We start from the raw sequence: 19,925 nt of genomic DNA, 5'->3' as shown, positions 1-19,925 counted from the left end.
ATGACTAAGTAAGCTATTTTGAAACCTTTGTCTATAAAATGAGTTCCAATGATTACAAACTGTGAAGAATATTTAAGGCTACACCAATCTTCAATACAGCATCAAAGTCAAGGTCATTAAAGACGCAGCAATAGCTCAAATGTGTGCAAATAGAAAAAGGAATTGGCCATTGGCTTTTCAAGGGAATCAACAGGGCATTGGCCTAAAGCAGTTTAAGGCAACCACAAAACACACTTAGATGGCCACTCCTCCAAAATACTAGTCACTATTCTAACACTGTCGCCAAAATTGGCAGAATATATTTTCAGTAGTCTTGCTTGCTTACTCAAACTTATCAGACACAATCACCTGGACATTCTGTCAAAAAATTTACTAATAAGCCACATAAGAGTGTATGAAGATCACTTCAAAAGTAATGCTTTGACATTTTTTGTGTTCACCCATAACAATTAAATTTAATGTTTGCTGATTTATAGGAGAGGTTGAACCTTCTTTTCTCTGCACTGTTAGTTTCATTATCATGTGGCAGAGAGTAACAGTAAGCTACTGTGGCAAAATTATACCCAACATAGGAAAGTGTATCACTGAATTCTTCATTGCAAGGACAAATTGCAGTCTCTGATATCCACAAGTATTTGCTGTGGATATAAAGTTTAAATAATGGATTTGAGTTGGACAGTGTATAGTGAATTTCCTAAAAGGTGAAAATAATGTTAATGACGAGCCAGGTTTGGGGTGCCCTGCTCAGCCTTTTTAACTCCAGACAGTGAAGAATTTTTCAATCAAGTAATATGTGCAGATTGACAAGGAGCTTTGTACTCACCTTAGTGTAGCCTATAACACTTTGTGAGGTTGTTGAAAACTTTGAATTAATTTTATTTTTGTAAAGGTGATAATACAGAGGTTTAAACACAAGTAGAAAAATTCTGAATGAAGGTCCTTCTTCACCTGTTACCAAAAGGGGACAAAAGTTTTGGCTAGAATAGTCTTTGTGGATGAAATGTCATCATCAAGAGCTGAACTCCATGTACATTTTCACAAAACTGAAGTTCTGAGGTACAGGCATCTGTATGAAAAATAATGTCTAGATTACAGGTAGACAATGTGTAATTTTCTGAGCTGTATTTGAGCACAGAGATAGTGGAAATTCAATTCTGATTGAACTATATTTCAAGAGCACTTTTGCCTTGCAGCATGATAAAATAAGTTTTGCCTTTATAGAACATCTAGCAAATTAGGCTGAACTGTTCTACAATATCCAGCATAAAAACAGTATTTAGTATGTTAACACTTTCACTGCTTCATGTCTCTGATATATTGACCATTTGAGCAACACATTCAATGAAATACCATCTATGAAACTTTAAGGAAGTAGTTGATGTCAGCTGCATTACAGTTTAGCAAGTGCAGCACATAGTGTCTCATTCACTGCTGGAACAAGTGTGTAAAAATAGTGGTGATTACATGCAAAAACAGCTACAAGTGGCTAAAAATCTGCTATTTTTGTTTTTAAGTGTGTTATGCTAGTTAGAGAACCCTTTATGCCTTTCATGAAAAATTAGAATGCATCACTTTCAATATGACTCTCATGTATTTCTCTCAACAGCTTAGTATGGTGTAAAAATAGTTCTGAAACCCTTTCACACATTTGTTTCCAAACTCGAAGCAAACCAGCTTGGTAAGGACGGTATGGCAATGCTTCATCTGACATAAAATTATCTAATTTCCTTGTGTATATTTTTAAAGTGCATTCATTACATATAATTCACATCATCATATTTTTCCTCAAATTGCAAGTATGAGGCACATCCAGAAAGTAAGTTTCCCCATCTTTTCTTAAACAAAGACAATAAAGTTATATGGAAAACTCTATTGGCAACAGGTATAGTGATATTTTAGCTATTTTTGGAAACAGCCACCAAAAGAACTGAGACACTTGTCATATCGTGGGATCAACTTTATATTCCTGTGTCATAGAAATCTGCCACTGAGAATGGAAACAGTTTGTGATACCTGTCTTCAGCTCTTCATCATTGACAAAATGCTGGCTGGAGGACAGGAATTTCTTGAGATGCAAGAAACAGTGTAAATCACTGGGAGCAAGACCAGGACTGTATGCTGGATGAACAAAAAGCTCCCAGCTGAACTTCTGCAAAACAGTTGCTGTGCATTGAGCCGTATGGAGATGAATATTGTCATGGTGCAGCACAACACCTGCAGTAAGCATTCCACACCTCTTGTTCTTAATGGCATTGTGCAGTTCCCACATTGTTTCACAGTAACAATCAGCAGTCAGTGTTTCACCTCTGAGCAGGAAGTCAACGAGAAAAATGCCGTTCCTGTCCCAAAACACTATGTATATCATTTTCTGCACCAACACAGTCTGTTTGAATTTTGTCTTGATCGGAAATCCACTGTGATGCCAATGCATTGACTGCTGCTTGCTTTCTGGAGTCAAGTGAGAAATCCATGTCTCATTGCCCATGATGAGCCTGTCAACAAACTTTTCCCTGTCATCATGAAACTGCTGCAGAAATGTCAGTGCTGCTCCAAAGCATTTTGTTTTGTGCTCGGGTGTCAGGTTTTTTCGCAACCTCGTGGCACTCAATTTCTTGAACATCAGGTGCTTAGTGACAATTTCATTGCTACAAGGATAGCGATATCTGCAGAAAACAGCTGCTGAGCTCTGTAATCATGAAGCAATGGTTCTCCAGGATGTGCTGCCACACCAGAACGAATAAGAGATGCCATTTTTAGTCACTGCTGCCACGATACTGGCACCAGGTGGAGCAGTCTGGCCAGCATTTGATTGTCACATCATACATCAGTTGTGCATGTGCAATTTTTCCAGCTAAATGCATCTACTTTAAAGGAAACAACATCAGGAAATTTATTTCCTGGATGTGCCTCATACTCACAACAATACTTACAATAATTCATTTATAGTAGTGTAAAGTACCCTCCTATAGCACACACCAAATAGAGTGAGATGCATAGGATACATCACTACATGAAATAATTTTCATTTTTTCTCCCTTTGAATTCTACTGAAATCTTGCTACAATGTCAAACTGCAGTTTTCACTTTTGTAGTTTTTTTTTCTTTCTTTAGCTGATTTCCTAATGATACAAAAGATTCTGATTATAGCATGTGAAATAACAATGAAGGTATGAATGCATATTTTTGTGTTTCAGTCTTGCTAAATCACATCAATTCTTTAATCAAGAAACAAATGTAAATACAGAAGTACACCGTATAAGAAGATAAAAAGATTCATGTAATGTGTATGAAGAATCTTAGATTTTTGGATGATACTATCATCGTCTGGTAATTACCACCATAAATTAAGCAATAAAATCATATAAAAGCTACTCAGAATGAATGAGGCAACATTCTTGCTGCAATTTGCTTTCACTATTACTGCCCAAAGATTTTTTTATCTTACTTTACTTCCTGGCAAATCACTTGTAAGAAAAATATGGATCAAGCTTAAAATATATGAGCAGATGACAGCACTGAATATAGCAGGGCATAAGGACATAGACGTCAACAAAAATTGAAAGAAAGCTTTTTTTTAAAAAAGTTGAAAAATTACATCAGTTGCATATAATGAACTTGAGTTTTGCTACACAAGAATGTACAGCAAAAGGAGAAATGAAAACAAATGGAATCATAAAACTCAAACAGCCAAAGTAAAATTAAGTGACTCAGACACACAGAGAAATTTAAACTGACCACAAAGGCAGCACACAAGAGTTCACTGAACATATGTCAAATTCATATGGTTGGTCAATAACAAGAACTTCTGAGCACTACGTCAGAGACATTGTGACATTATTGGCAGAACTGCGGAGAATTCGTGTTTTTGTTATGTTATCCCTATACCATTGTGGAGTGAGGAGTTAACAAATGAAATGTTCATGAAAAAATTAAAATTACATGAAAGAGTGATGAAAGGCATCTCTGGGTTCTAACATGCAGGTAATGACATGAGGAAAAGAATTATACTAAATGAACCACATACTTGGATTATAGACATGTAACAGAAAGGAGGGCAACACATACACATAATAAATTCAGAGGATGATTTTTGTCTTCTATCCTTGTCAGGATATTTCACTTAATGTTCAGATATGTTAGCTATCATCCCAGTCTGGCATCTATCTCTTCCTAATTTCATTATGGTAGTAAATTAATCACAATCATTAATAACTTCCTGTTTTTCAGCAAAGATGTCACTATCCAGCACATTAGTAACAAATATCCAGTCTCGTTTACAGCATAAAAATGTTTACTAGAATAAAACACATGGAACACTCTTTTACCGCATTATTCATTTTTATACTTACCTAAATATCTGTGACAATTCCAAACATTTCAGAGGCATGGAGATCTGCTTTTTGGTTCAGTTAGAGGCTAGTCCTATGGGGATTTTAAGTTAATTACAATGGCTTTTTAATAAATCTGCCTTGAAACTGTATCTAGGGGCTTTCTATAATGACTTCCAAGAACAAATCCATGTAGTCATTCAACAACTATATTTCATCTTTTTTATTGTCATTATTTGGATGAAAAGTGGAGCCATTATGGTTTTTGGGCATTAAATGTAATAACAAGCAATAACAATCCACCTGAAAATTTCCTGTCATTCCATGTTGATGTATCTGCCATATAAATATTTTTGGATTCAGGCTTTCACAGTCATAAAGCACTCAATAATACCAGTGAATTCCCACAAAAAAGTTGACCCATCTGCAATACAATGCATTGCCCACAATAAGCAAAGTGACCAGGTTCTCAAGGCTCAGTCCAGCAATCATCTTAAATCTATTAACTACACCAAAATGATTATTGTTATCAACACATACATAAATCAATGAGAATCCACCAATGCCATACACAGACAGTTAATTCTTTGTTAAATGTTAGTATCTGTACCTAGTAGATTTTCATTGATTTCTCCAGTTCACCTCCATTAGCATCAGTATGAATTACCCCAAATAGTATTTATTTATTTATTATTTTAAATCTGAGATGCATTCATTTTGTTTAAGAGTACACTCATTTATACTGTAAGCTGCATCATGTGAGTGTTTCTTCATGAATCTGAATGTTAAATGTGAGCGAGCATATATGGAACCAGTGAATAAGAAACCAAGAGTATCTGAAGATGATCCACAGGATTCAAACTTAACTATCCATGAAACTAAAATGTATTAAATTGCAACTTTTATACATAAATCAGTGAGGTATTTTTTACTGGGACAAGGACATCTTGGGTCCCTTGATGTGTGATACTGTCTTTTCAAAGTAAAGTAAACAGTTTCATTCTCAAATGAATTTTTCACTCTGCAGCAGAGTGTGCACTGATATGAAACTTCCTGGCAGATTAAATCTGTGTGCCAGACTGAGACTCAAACTCGGGACCTGTGCCTTTCGCAGGCAAGTGCTCTACCATCTGAGCTACCCAAGTGCGACTCATGACCAATCCTCACAGCTTTAATTCCACCAGTACCTTGTCTCCTATCTTCCAAACATCACAGAAGCTCTCCTGCAGCTCCTGAGTTTGAGTCTTGGTCTGGCACATAGTTTTAATCTGCCAGGAAGTTTCAGTTTCATTCCCAACCATGTTGTTATTGTTCATATGGTGATGCAATAAATATCATATGTTGATATTTATGAACAGGTGCATATATCAAAAGATGGCATTGTCTTGTATATGTGTATAATCAAAATAAAACTTTCTTAAACCTTGCCTGTGACTTGATTATTTTTTATTACAGTAAAATTAAAGGTAGCTCAAGATAACTTTAGTGTCCCCTCCTTGAGGTTTTTCTGTATCCGCCACTGGTACGAATGGCAATACGAAAAATCACAAGCTGATAAAATCTTCCTCCAATGTTTCAGTTTTCCTCTCTCATTCACATTTGCTTTTATTACTTTTGTTTTTCTTCAGTTCTCCATTCTTCTTCTTAGCAACAACTCTCTTTGTTTCCTTTATATTTGTCTCTTTGGTTTATTCTTTCAATCAGTGCATTGTTACTGGTATATTTTTATAAGTTACTGACGCTCTATGAGCTTACAATTTTCTTTGTAAGTTGTTATCATCCTTTTCATTGTAACTTGCCTCCTGGAAATTCCTGCCCATAACTCCTTCAGTAGCTGAACTGGTCTTTGTTTACTTTACAGTTTAACTCTCTACTCGCAACCTTTTTGTGATATACCATATCACTTGCTGCTTAAACTGCTCCCTATATGCTGACAATGTAAGACATTACATGTCAATAATGTTTCACCAAACAACTGTTTTTCCGTCAATGTTCATCACTTGACGGTCAAATGGATGTTCACCAAAGTACGATGAGCATTCAACGTTTAGAAGTGATAGCATACCTGAGAAACCATCATCATTCAATTAATCACCTCTATTAACTCTAATGAGGACTACTTCAAAAAAATTCTCAGAAAAAATTCTTCTTTGAGAGAAAACGTGAATTTCTATTTCTGCTACTTTGAATGTATTATTAAGTATAGTACTATTTTTGGGGAAACTTGGATAACATAATGCAGATAATACAGACACAAAAACATTGCTTAGAACATGTGTACTGTATACCACAAAGAACCATATTGCCCATTACTTTGAAAACTTCAAATATTAATTCGCCATCCCTATGTATTTTTGAGTTTATTATTTTTTTTGTGTACTAAACACGAATTGTTTGAGGGAAATCATTTTGTTTACACATGTGATACAAGAAACAAAGGAAAGTTCATGCTTCCCACCTACAGCCTCAAACTGCATGCCTACACCCCTCAATACATGGCTATGACAATTGATAGTAAATTTAAAGGGAACAAGTTAATGCAGATAAATTTAGATCTACTCAAAAGAAAGCTGTATGAGGCAGTGATACTGAAATGCTATTACTCAGTGGATGAATTCATCCAGGATGAACTGGTATTTTGAGCTGGGTACAGCAATATACACTGATGTGACAAAAGTCATGAGATACGTCCTAATTTAATGTTGCATCTCCTTTTGCCCAGTAACTTGATGTGGCATATACTCAACAAGCTGTTGGAGTCCTCTGCAAAAATGCTGAGTCATACTGCCTCTACAGGTGTCCACAATTGCAAAAGTGTTGCCAGCACAGGATTTTGTGCATGAACTGACCTCTTGATTATATCCCATAAATGTTTGATGGGCTTCACGTTGGGTGGTCTGGGTGGCCACATCATTCACTCATACCATCCAGAATGTTCTTTAAAATAGTCATGAACAATTGTAGCCCAATGAAAGTTTGCAGCATTGTCATTCATAAAAATTTCACGACTGTTTGGGAATATGGAGTCCACGATTGGCTTCAAATGATCTCCAAGAAGCTGAAGATAACCATTTCCAATCAATGTTCAGTTCTGTTGGTCCAGAGGACCCAGTCCATTCCATGAAAACACAGTCCAAACCATTATAGAGCCACCACTGCCTTGCACATTGCCTTGTTGCCAACGTAGGTCCAAGGCTTCTTAGGGTGCGCATCACACTCAAAACCTACCATCAACTCTTAACAGCTGAAATTGGGATTCATCTGACCAGGTCATGGTCTTCCAGTCATCTAGGGTCCAACTGATAGGGTCATGAGACCAGGAGAGGCGTGCAGGTCATGTCTTGCTGTTAACAAAGGCACTTGCATTGGTCATCTGCTGCCATAGCCCATTAACAGTCAAATTTAATCACACTGTCCTTAAACATATGTTTGTCGAATGTACCACATCGATTTCCTCCATCAAGGCCATCAGCCTTTGCATTCTATGTGGTGTTAGGTACTACCAATACATCCAGAGACCCAGCAACAGTCAATGGCATGGTGTTCATGTCATCCCTACTGCCATCAGGTGGAAATTTATGATTGATCAAGCCCTTGCTGTCAAAAAAGGAAATCAACATTGTCTTCATCTTGGAGTTTGCCAGAAGAATTTTTTGGGAGGTGATGAAGATGGGGAACACCTGTCACTAAGTCTCTGGATTTTATTGGTAGAATCAGGTCTCATCTCCTGTAATGAAGTGGATATCCAACAATGTGTGACCATAGTGCTTCGAGCAATTCCATAAGAAGCATTTATTGACACATTCCAAAGCATTACAGCCAGTGTCAGAAGTGTGCTGTAGCTAATGAAGACCATTCATTGAATTTCTCAGTCCCACCTACATAGGTGCATCTGAAAAATTTAATGAATGGTCTCAGAAAATAAAGGAAACTCTAAACAGAATACCTTTAATGGCCTTCAGAGTGATTACCATTAGTTACAACACACTTCGGGCATTGGTTGTAAAGCTGTTGGGATCTGTCAACAAATATTTCTTGTGGAATTGCTCAAAACAGCATGGTCACACATTGTAGAATTATGCAAAGTGAAGATTAATAAAACCAACAAACTGCAGAGACGGATTCTTGAGTGGAAATGGAGAAGAAAAATTCTTATGAACACGTGTCCAGAAATGCAGCACTGCCATGGTAGATGGTGCTGACAAATGACAGTTCCTCTGACTACATGCCATGTGTTCCTTCTGTGCTGCAGGCTGTGTGATGGACACAGCATACTGACAGCAGCAGAATGGTCCCGTATTCATGTCAGGAATGAGCTGAGATCGTGTTTGTGCATGGCCAAGCAGAAGGATATGATCGAGAGGGAGGACCTTGCACCAAAACCCGAACCCTCACAGACACCAACTACATCACAAGACATTTCAAGCCCTTTTTGGGCATTTGTGTGATCATGGGTCCTTTCAGACAGACAAATGTGCAGAGAGGTGGGGGATTGGGCATACACCACATTTGGAGGACTGGGTTCTGCCTCTCGACTTTCTTCAACTGCTTGATCGTACACAAATTTCATCTTGGCTTGTTTCCGACATGAATACCAAACCATTCCACTACTTACAGTATGCTGCACCAATCACACAGCCTCCAACACACAAGGAAAACACAGCATGTGGTCAGAGAAACTTTCATTTGTCAGTGTCATCTACCATGGCAATGAAGCCTTTCTGGGCATATGTGCATAGGACCTTTCTTCCACTATTTCCAGTCAGGAATCCATCTCTGCAGTTTGTCAGTTTTATTGATGGTCACCCTGTATGTGCATAAAATCAAACAATGGAAACTCCAGATAGGAATATCAACACTGTAGGAAAAGATAGATTGCTACTTGCCATAAAGAAGACACGTTAAATTGCAGACAGGCACAATTTGCCCAAGGTCCAGAGTTGGCAGTCATGTGTGCATGAGGTGTGCTTGCATGAATGTATGAATGGTGTGTGTTTCTCTTTTTGTGATCGAGGCTGTGGCTGAAAGCTTTGTGTAAGGTCTTTTAATTGTGCCTGTTTACAACTTAACAATCATCATTGTGGTAAGTAGCAATCTATCATCCATCTTTCCCTACATTGTTTATTACTTATTATTATTATTTATTAGTATCACTGTAACTGTAATGTAAATTTTTGACATGTTTTCTGTACGCAAACCACACAAACCACACAAATATACATCACGGGATGAATGACCACAATTCACTGTCAATTATTCTGATCCCCAGTTTTCCAAAGCAAACATCCTAGCACCAGAAACCTCATAGTATATCCGCTACTGTAGTGGTATACTCTAAATACAGTCAATCAGAAAGTTTAAACAATAGAAACATATAGAATGACAATCTTCCAGTCTGGACACATTTTCTGTCACTTATTTGATTGCATTTATTGAATCAAGGCATGCACTAGTTTCAACCATAGTATCTTTCTTTGCCTCGGCATGAAGCCAATGAAAAGCATCATGTGTAAATGCTGGACATTAGGGTCATTAAATAATTTGTGTACGTTTCTTCCATTCATTTCGTGTGCTGCACGGAATTTTGATTTGACAATAATATGTAAAGACAATTATTTATGGAACTTAAGGTAAAGAAATATCAAAATATGTGTATTGTCTCTTCTAAATGGCTGAAAGTGCTATCAAGCTGACCCTGTACAAACCTATTATCTTTTAGAGAGCTCTTTAATTTTTGGTTGAAATGTACTTTCTGCAGGAGGCCAAGCAATTAGTGAAGAATAAAGAAGAGGAAACAGCCACATTTCCTAATTTTGTATGTGGAGTTTTCTACTTCTGAATATTCTGTTATGGTAAATACAAGAAATGCCTCAACAATGTGTTTTACAGATTGGTTAATAAGTTGCTGTTGTCTCTTTTTGCAACCAAAATGTAACTCTACTTCCATGTATTTCAGTCTGTCACCTTATTAAGTAATTTCGCAAGTATTGTGACTGAACAACATTCTACACATCATTTCTGTAAACATCAAGAAAATAACAAATATTCTATGACTTTCAAAACTAAATCTTTATTTGTAGGACAAAAATAATTGTGTTCAACATACAACTGAAAAACATAATATGAGGAAGCAGTTACTTTCTTTATGATTCCACTATTGCTTTGAAGATTTCATCCAAAGCTTCCATGAAAACTAATATGGCACAGAAACTGATTTTATATGTTCAATCTCCTGGCCTGTTTGTCACACTCTATGGATGCAGAAGTGAAAACTACATTGCTTACTACACAGATCTGAAAATTTATAGTTATGTCACACAGATAAACAGCAATATATGCACATCAAAAAAAGTTTTGCATCACTCCAGTTCCCAGAACTTCTGAAGATAGACATTGACTGTGGATATTGTATCACAGACACAGTCCCTTTTGACTGTCCAGAGATGTCACTAAACCTGCCCAAAGATGTAAACAACAGCGCATATTAGATGGAGGGGTCAACAGCCAATCAGTTCCAGTCTTTCCCCAAGGAAGTAGGTACACGGCTCGTGTTGCCTGTGGTTCAACCATGTCTGGACAGTCAGTACCATGGTTCGATCATGTCTGCATTGTTACTTTGTGCCAGGAAGGGCTCTCAACAAGGGAAGTGTCCAGGTGTCTCAGAATGAACCAAAGTGATGTTGTTTGGACATGGAGGAGATACAGAGAGACAGGAAATGTCAATGAGATGCCTTGCTCAGGCTGCCCAAGGGCTACCACTGCAGCGGATGACTGCTACCTATGGATTATGCCTCAGAGGAACCTGACAGCAATGCCACCATGTTGAATAATGCTTTTTGTGCAGCCACAGGACGTCGTATTATGACTCAAACTGTGTGCAATAGGCTGCATGATGCGCAGCTTCACTCCCAACGTCCGTGGTGAGGTCCATCTTTGCAACCACAACACCATGCTGTGCGGTACAGATGGGCCCAACAACATGCCAAATGGACCACTCAGGATTGGCAACACGTTATCTTCACTGAAGAGTGTCGCATATACCTTCAACCAGACAATTGGCAGAGACCTGTTTGGAGGCAACCTGATCAGGCTGAACACCTCAGATACACTGTCCAGCAAGTGCAGCAAGATGGAGGTTCCCTGCTGTTTTGGGGTGGAATTATGTGGAGCCAATGTACGCCGCTCGTCGTCATTAAAGTCGCTGTAACAACTGTACAATACATGAATTCCCTCCTCCGACCGATAGTGCAACCATATCGAGAGCATATTGGCAAGGTGTTCACCTTAAGGGATGACTATTCCTGCCCCCATCATGCACATCTTGTGAATGACTTCCTTCAGGATAACGACATCGCTCAACTAGAGTGGCCAGCATGTTCTCCAGACATGAACCCTATCGAACACACCTGGGTTAGATTGAAAAGGGCTGTTTATGGACAATGTGACCCACCAACCATTCTGAAGGATCTACACTGAATTGCTGTTGATGAGTGGGACAATCTGGACCAACAGTGCCTTGACCTTGTGGATAGTATGCCACAACGAATACAGGCATGCATCGATGCAAGAGGACATGCTACTGGGTATTAGAGGTATCAGTGTGTACAGCAATCTGGACCACCACCTCTGAAGGTCTCGCTGTATTGTGGTACATAATGCAATGTGTGGTTTTCATGAGCAATAAAAAGAGCAGAAATGATGTTTATGTTGATCTGTATTCCCATTTTCTGTACGGGTTCTGGAACTCTCCGAACCGAGGTGATGCAAAAAAATTTTTGATGTGTGTAAATACACTACAATGGTTACAGGCTCTTTATCCAATTGCATCCACATTACAAGCTTCATTTTTCATGAACTGACATACAGAGATTGTTTACTAAAAGTTTGCAAGAGTAGTGTCAATAAGTTACACAAAACAAACATTTTTTACTTTAGCATATTATGTGGGAGAGCGGGTGGGAGGCGCGAGGCTCTGGGATTGAATGACAGAGGAAGTTGGATTATCAAGACGTGGACACAGAGGGAAAGAGCAATGAAGAAAAGAGGGATGGATGGAAGACGGTGAGAGGGGTGGTTGAGAGAGAGAGAGAGAGAGAGAGAGAGAGAGAGAGAGAATGATGAGTGGAAGAGAGAGGTGAGGTGCTTTCAGATAGGGTGCCATAGCCATATGATACCTAATGGTTTGTGGTACACAAGATATACATCAACCCCATACTGCACTTTCTACACATGAATAATAATGAGCCAGTTAAGATTACATGAGTTCTGATTCAGAACTATATATAGTATCCAGAATGATATTTTCACTCTGCAGAGGAGGGGTCTCCTGTAGGAGGTAAATTTTGCCCACAAATTAAAGAGCTCTCTAAAAGATATTAGATTTGTACAGGGTCAGCTTGATAACACTTCTGAGCCATTTAGAAGAGTCATGAAAAAATTGATGACTTGAATGGTACCCTACAGCTGTGGTCTGTATTTCTTGAATGTTATGGTGGAGTTAGAAAGTCAGTAGATTTGAAATGGTACTGTCCTGGTACTTGATCAAAGGCTAGTGAGTATCAGCACAGTGGTGTGTGTGTGTGTGTGTGTGTGTGTGTGTGTGTGTGTGTGTGTGTGTGTGTGTGCATGTGTGTGTGTGCGCGTGGGGGGGGGGGGGGGGGGGGATCGTGCTTGCATGTGGAAAAGGGGGGGTTGCACATACCTGCATGATTCAGGCAGCTCTCGAGGAAATTTTTGTGTCTCATCTTCCATGTCTTTGTCTGAAATTCACTTTCAGTCTACATATATACAATTATAAATAATTTTTAGAGGTTGTTGGTCAGGACTTAAAAAGTCCTGTCTTCTACGTAGTTGGTATATGGTTCACATGGCAAACCGGACAAGTTGGTCCCCATTGTTGCCTCATTTTATTTTATTATTATTTTTTAGAATCTACTGTTGAATTTAAAATACTGCTCTGACAGTGTAAATCCCATGAAGCACATCACTTCTGTAAACTATGTTGGTGGAAACCTGTTTGTATTTGTTAGGTTGGCATTCTTAATTTGTAAGAGAGCATAATTGGCATGAAGAGGCACATCCATTAATGGAAATAAATCTAGTTATTGGGATTCCACAAAAAACACCATCCGAACAGGCCTTGAAGGCCCAACGTTACCGACTGGCTGGCATGTCATCCTCAGCCTTTAGGCATCAACAGATGTGGATATGGAGGGGGAATGTGACCAGAACACTGCTCTCCTAGCCACTGTCAGTTTTCGTGACCAGTGCACTACTTCTCAGTGAAGTAGCTCCTCAACTGGCCTCACAAGGACTGAGTGCACCTCGCTTGCCAACAAAATTCGGCAGACCTGAACAGTGACCCAACCAAGTGCTAGCCAAGCCCAACAGTTCTTAACTTCAGTGATCTGATGGGAACTGGTGTTACCACTGTGGCAAGGCCATTGGCATTGGAAATCCACAAATGATTCAAAATGTACCTTGCAAGCCAACAAGTCACACTGTCAATTTCAGGGAGTATTAAGTGAACAAATAACAAGTCCTGAACATTCAACTGCAAGCAGTGATTACCTACATACCAACACTAATGCCACTTTCCATTTGTCTTGCTGGATGAAAGTTATTGTCCACGTTTTTTAAAATAACTTACGGAAACTCATCATTATCCACATTTTTTTAAATAACTTACAGAAACTCATCAAGTCTATATTCATATCTCTGTATGCATAATTTTAGTACTTCTTGTTTGTTACAGATGTAGGAATTTTACTGGTATATGATTATTTGACTTATGAAACTGTCCCTCAATTATAGACCTCAAATTAAGTTTTGACTATGTGTTAAGCTTTTTGTCTCATATATAAAACACCCAAGTAAAGTAATTCTGTTTTGCCTTTCAATACATACATAAGGCAATACAAAGACCCATAATATCACTACATTACCAGAAAAGTGTGTTACTTTGAATATTTCACTAATTTGTTACACTGCCAAACCCAACACATCTTTCAGCAATGGTCATCTATATCTCAGGAATATTGTTGGTATGTATTACGTGAAACAGTACTCTGCTTTTATGTCACTTTAACTGATAAAGATTGAAATGAAAATGATAAGCTGTGTCAGAAATGTATTGTTTTCAAATATGGTAACACTTTAATTCAACACAGTTTAATGACAGAATGTAATGTCTATGAGTCACTAAAATTCCAAGTAAGCCAAACAAAGCAACAAATTGAACATGACAGTTCATGCAACACTTTCATGCAAGCAGTACTTGTACAAGGGCATGCAACTAGAAGAAAAACAACTGTGAACATAAATCAAACAACTGGTGATCCAAGACCAAATACAGAATATGAAAATAATTTTAGAACACCCAATTTAAGAGCACACTGCTACAGAACTCTAAACATATCTGCATAGGTAACTTAAGAGATGGTCGGTCTACAAAGTATCATTATATTTTAGAAATATTCGCTATCAGATTAGTACATATATGGTGTACAGCTAACAGTGCATACCTATGTAGTTTTATTATTTTGCTAGAAATATAATATATAAGTGTGCCATGCTGTGAAACTGAATGTGTTCAGTTACTTAATAATCACATGTGTTCATAAATTAAAAAAAATGTAAATCATATTTTAGGATATGCTTTCTATAAATTGACATAAAAAGAATATATGAACACAGGAACACCAATTCTACTAATAATGTTTGCTGTTACTGATTTATAAACAATGATAATATACTAAACAGATCTATAGCAAACTAGAGAGTAGGTGAAGCAGTGAGAATGAACACAACTGTGTGATTTTATATTTTCTTTTTTCAAAATACCTCGAAATCCTGGCATCATGTATGGATGCGTGTAAAGATGAGATAAGAAAAAATATATAATTAAAAGGAAACAAAAATACATATTATATAAATGTATTTTGTACCCACCAAAGTAGATTTTCAATTAGTAGGCAGAAGAAAATATATAGTATGTTTTCTTCTTCTCTTTTTATGATTAGCAACAACATGGGCAAACGGTTACTACTACTGCTTTCTTGTATTCAAGGACCATCTCAAAAGTTCCTAAGCTGTCTTTTTATGATAGTAATATATATAATAAATATATATATATAAAATACGTTTCCCACTCAATAAAGAGAAACAGACAGAGAGAGAGACAGGCAGAGAGAGAGAGAGAGATAGATGACAGATAGATAGAGACAGGAAATACGGCATTCAAAAGAGAGGATTAAAGAAAATTTATGTGTTAACTCAAAAGTAAGTGGATGATCTTATTAAATAAAAATGTCATACTAAAGAGAAAGAATGAAAAGGTGGAAATGAGATAATAGCTTAATTTACAGACTTTTTTCATGACATGGAGCTTAGAAAAAGTTCATTAGTGAAAATATCATGCAGATACAAAACCATCAAGTAAAATAATCAAAAGTGAACTGAAATGAATGATATGAAATAAATTTTTCTATAAAAATAAAGAGTGTATATAATTATATGAATTAATGAAAAATTACTACCTTCCCCTAAAATGGGCTGAGAATTTTTCATTGTTCCCAGTAAACTGTAAAATTTCTGTCTGTTTTAAGACGATGTATGTTATGTGATGAAATCAAATAAATCAACAAATTCATAAGAAAGTTGGAATAGAGGTCTGGATTATGGATCCTGGATGAGGTATTAGCATAATTTAATGATATACGTAACATTCAGTCAATGCTAGTAGCAGTAGTAGTAGTAAACACAGTAATGTTAATATAGCGAGTAGCAGGAATGTTTTGAGAGGTCCTTGCAATTATCTGTGACATCCAGTAGAGAAACATCCAACAGTCCAGGCCAGCACATGTATGAGGCAATTAAAAAATTTATAATAAAAAGAGATAGACAGAAAGACAGAGACAGAATAAGCTTCAACTGAGCCTTTTGACAAAATGTATTTTGCTCATATCAGACAGGCTGCACAAATACCCCAAGCCAAAAAGTCTTCAGTCAGTATGAGACACACAGTTTGAAAAGGTATTGTAATTTCTTTCATCGCAAAATGAATGTTCAGTGCAGGCCTTGTTGTGAAACTTAATGTATCCATGCTGTAATACAACAACATTCACAGTACCACAAATTTGTTTTATTTCCTTATAGCATACCATAGTTGTTTTTCTTTTTTTTATTATTAAATATATTTGAAACCTGCAAGACTGGATGTTTATCTGAAATTTTCTAAGTTTTCTGGTAATTCTGGAAACCAGTGCAACAAAAATCAGAATATTGACTGAAGACATATTTATTATTACTATTAGTCATAAACTTTCCAGGATAAAATACTGTAGCCATGATGTACCACTACTTTATTGTAATACATGAATCAGAGAGAATTTTTTCAGCATTTAAGGTGCATATTTTAAAATAGTTTCCCTCCCCCAAGCCCAATTTCTTTGCCTCTAATTCTGATAGGGAAGTGATTGTGTAATTCAATCCCATAAGCTGTTTATCCACATAGCACACTTTTTTAATGTGTGAACTTTAAATTTATTAACAAGCTCAATAAATGTACCAGTGTAACATTTTATTCACATTTAGAATGTTCTTAGTTTGTATACATATATTGAAAAACCAATTCATATGATATAGCCAGTATGTTCTTACTTTGTATATATATTGAAAAACCAATTCATGTCATATAGCCAGTATGTTAACCTACTTTTTTTTATTATCATTACAAGTATCACAACTCCAAAATTAATTTCAATCTAAGTTACACAATTATTTTTTTCCCAGTACACATATTCATTACCAACAGCAACAAAACTCCAAAAACCCCAAAAGAATAAAGAACTCCAGTTTCACACAGAGCAATTATGACAATTGTTCCTCAAAATGTAAAATGAAAGTTTTAGTGCAATTCATATGAATGTATATTTGAAGAGTTGAAGGTATATCTATAAAATAAAATCAATGTCACTCTTGTTATTAGTATCAAACAGCATGTTAGTCATTTTGAAAAATTCAAGTTTTATCCAAGAAAATCAACAAGATACGTACATCATACTATTGGATAGCACTTGACTTCAACTCATTAATAGCAACAAATTAAAATACATGTTTCACAGACATGAACACAGATACACTGCAATTATAAATTCCAAATACATAAATAAAAAGTGGAGGAAAATGTAAGAAAAATGTCTACTTACCTGTAACCTAAATTAAGGAAATAATGACAAAATCAACAAAAACATACAATTTCAAATGATGATAAATCACAAGCTTCTATAGCCAATTATTTTTTAATTCTGAATGTGTCACGTACAAATTGGGATGATATCGCTGAAGCCTAAGAGCATGAAAGTATCATTTCCTGAAACTTAAGTTTCAGTCTTGCGCTGCCATCAGCACCTGACAAGAAGAATAGCAAGTCCAAAGCCTAACATTCATTATCTTCATTATTTCGTGTTTGTTCCTCTATCAGATGTAGTCATAAATGGCATCAAGGTAAATTTGGCTGTATTACAATAGGTGTTTTAAATACTGATTTCTTTTACTTAATACAATCTGTCAAGATTTTATTTTTATTTCCTTAATAAGTGGCATCTTAATTCATCTCTTAATGTAATGAATGTCCAGACACAAATGATCACAACAGTGACTGATAATCTTGGCAACAGTAACGTTTATTACTGTGACTGCAACTACAGTCATTATTTCACTTTCAGGAGAGATACCACTTCATGAAATACAATCTATGATTTCCAGATACAGTAAAAGTCAATGATGTCTGTGTGACTAGAATTTCCTCGGATTTTCTAATAGATCTTTCACCAAGATAAGACTGCAAAAATTACTCTATGCTTCATGTATGGGCCTTGTTATAGACACATTAGTTGCTGTTAACTTTCGTCTGTCAGTCTCCCTGCACTCTCTTTTGCAATACAATTATAGTAATCTCTCTTTTCACAATATTCTCTGAATGGTACCATAAAGCTAAGGTTGTCCTTTGCCACTTTTTATTACTTCACTTGAAACATTATTATCCACACTGCACTTTATAATGTCCTTCAGCTATATGCACCATAATTCTGTGTTTTTCAGATCTGAACTAAATGTTCTGGGTTCACCTTTTCAGTAAGTTGATAATGACTCTCTTTCAGTTTGACCAAACACAAATACTCTTCTAGGTTTCTCGATGGCCTGTTTTCCTTTGGTGACCATTGTTCTTGTAATATCATTGTGGTTGTTAATCCCCCTTTGACTGGTAACACACTTGAAAAGTAGCTAGGGTCTACAATATTTCTTTCATTTATGCATTGTCTGACTAACTGTTTGAGACAGTTAGCAGTCACATTCTGCAGTATTACTTAACAGGACTGTTTCTCCTTACCACAGATAATAAGTGAATAGTTTTCCTAGCCAGTACTGGGCAGGTTAAAGTCACCACCTACTATTACAGTATGTTTTGGGTATTTCCACCCTATTGAGTTTATCTTTAAGTGAGGCTATGACTGATGTGTCTGAATCTGGTGGTTATTAGAAAAACTTGATTATTAATCTAAGACCACAAACCCCAAGAGAAAAAATTAATAGTTATATTATTGTCAATGTGTCTTACAATTAACATCAATTTCCACCTCGATAATAAAAATTTGAAAAGGTCAAGAATAGAATGATATTAATGGCATTATAAGCTGTTCTGTTACAGTTATCACCCTGTGATTTAATCAAACTGAACATAGCAAACCACAACAACTGTGTTCTGATCACAAACTACTGAAAGCAAAATTTTACAACAGTGCATGAGTCACTTCCTTGCCTGCCATCATTCAGTGAACTAGTGTAAGTGACAGTCATATGTTAGCAGTTAGCATTTGTGATTTTAAGAAGTTTAGTTGTGTAATTCATGTCCAAAAGACACCAGGGCTTGTTTTTCATTTATTGTTTGCATTCTTTGTAGCTCTTACTTTTGTAGTGTAACTTAGGACTGTCTGTGGCATCAAAGTCACATAGTTTTGAAAAGGGTAACATAACCACTCACACTCACATTTTCTTGTTGGCAAATGTACACTGAACTAGTCTCAGAGACAGGCTCAGTGTTTTCTAGCAACATACATTTGGAATGTAAGAAGTTTGGTAGTCATAAACTTTTGTCTAAAAGACAACAGGGCTCATTTTTAGTTATTAATTTCATTTAGGTTATAGTACTACGATGGTTTCCAAGCATCGGGCCTCATTAGGGAGAAGGCACTCATAAGCTGGAAGCCAGGGTAGATGGAGTTCCTACATCCATCCTGCTGCAGCCAAGCGTGCTGCTGGGCATTGCTGCCACAATCACAGATGCAGTCGCATCTTCAGCTGCCCTTGTATGCAGACTGCATAAAAAGAAGACCGCAGGGGAGAAGATATTAATAAGCCATGTGCCTTGGGAGGAAAGTTTGTCAGTGAATCTGATGATGGCAGGTCTAATCACTAAAATCTTGTGTCCACTGAACACTATGAACCAGCAGAACACCTTTGCACTGTATGATATATAAATATACAGGGTGAAACAGATGAATCTAATCATCAGATGCTGTCACCAGACAACTGATT

The 19,925-nt window shown here is 36.7% G+C and overlaps 1 protein-coding gene across 1 annotated transcript in view; it reads right to left on the bottom strand.

Annotated features, from left to right (window-relative positions):
- LOC124788082 (MAP kinase-activating death domain protein) overlaps positions 1 to 19,925 on the bottom strand; it is a 593,942-nt gene that overhangs the window by 35,417 nt on the left and 538,600 nt on the right. The window contains exon 34 of the mRNA XM_047255179.1: positions 15,171 to 15,179. Coding sequence (XP_047111135.1) covers positions 15,171 to 15,179 — 9 coding nt within the window. The remainder of the gene's footprint in view (positions 1 to 15,170; positions 15,180 to 19,925) is intronic.

This window comes from Schistocerca piceifrons, chromosome 3 (assembly GCF_021461385.2).
Source record: "Schistocerca piceifrons isolate TAMUIC-IGC-003096 chromosome 3, iqSchPice1.1, whole genome shotgun sequence".
In the NCBI taxonomy this organism is placed as follows: domain Eukaryota; kingdom Metazoa; phylum Arthropoda; class Insecta; order Orthoptera; family Acrididae; genus Schistocerca; species Schistocerca piceifrons.
Note: the sequence above shows the minus strand (reverse complement) of the source record. Positions and strands in the feature narration are given on the sequence as shown.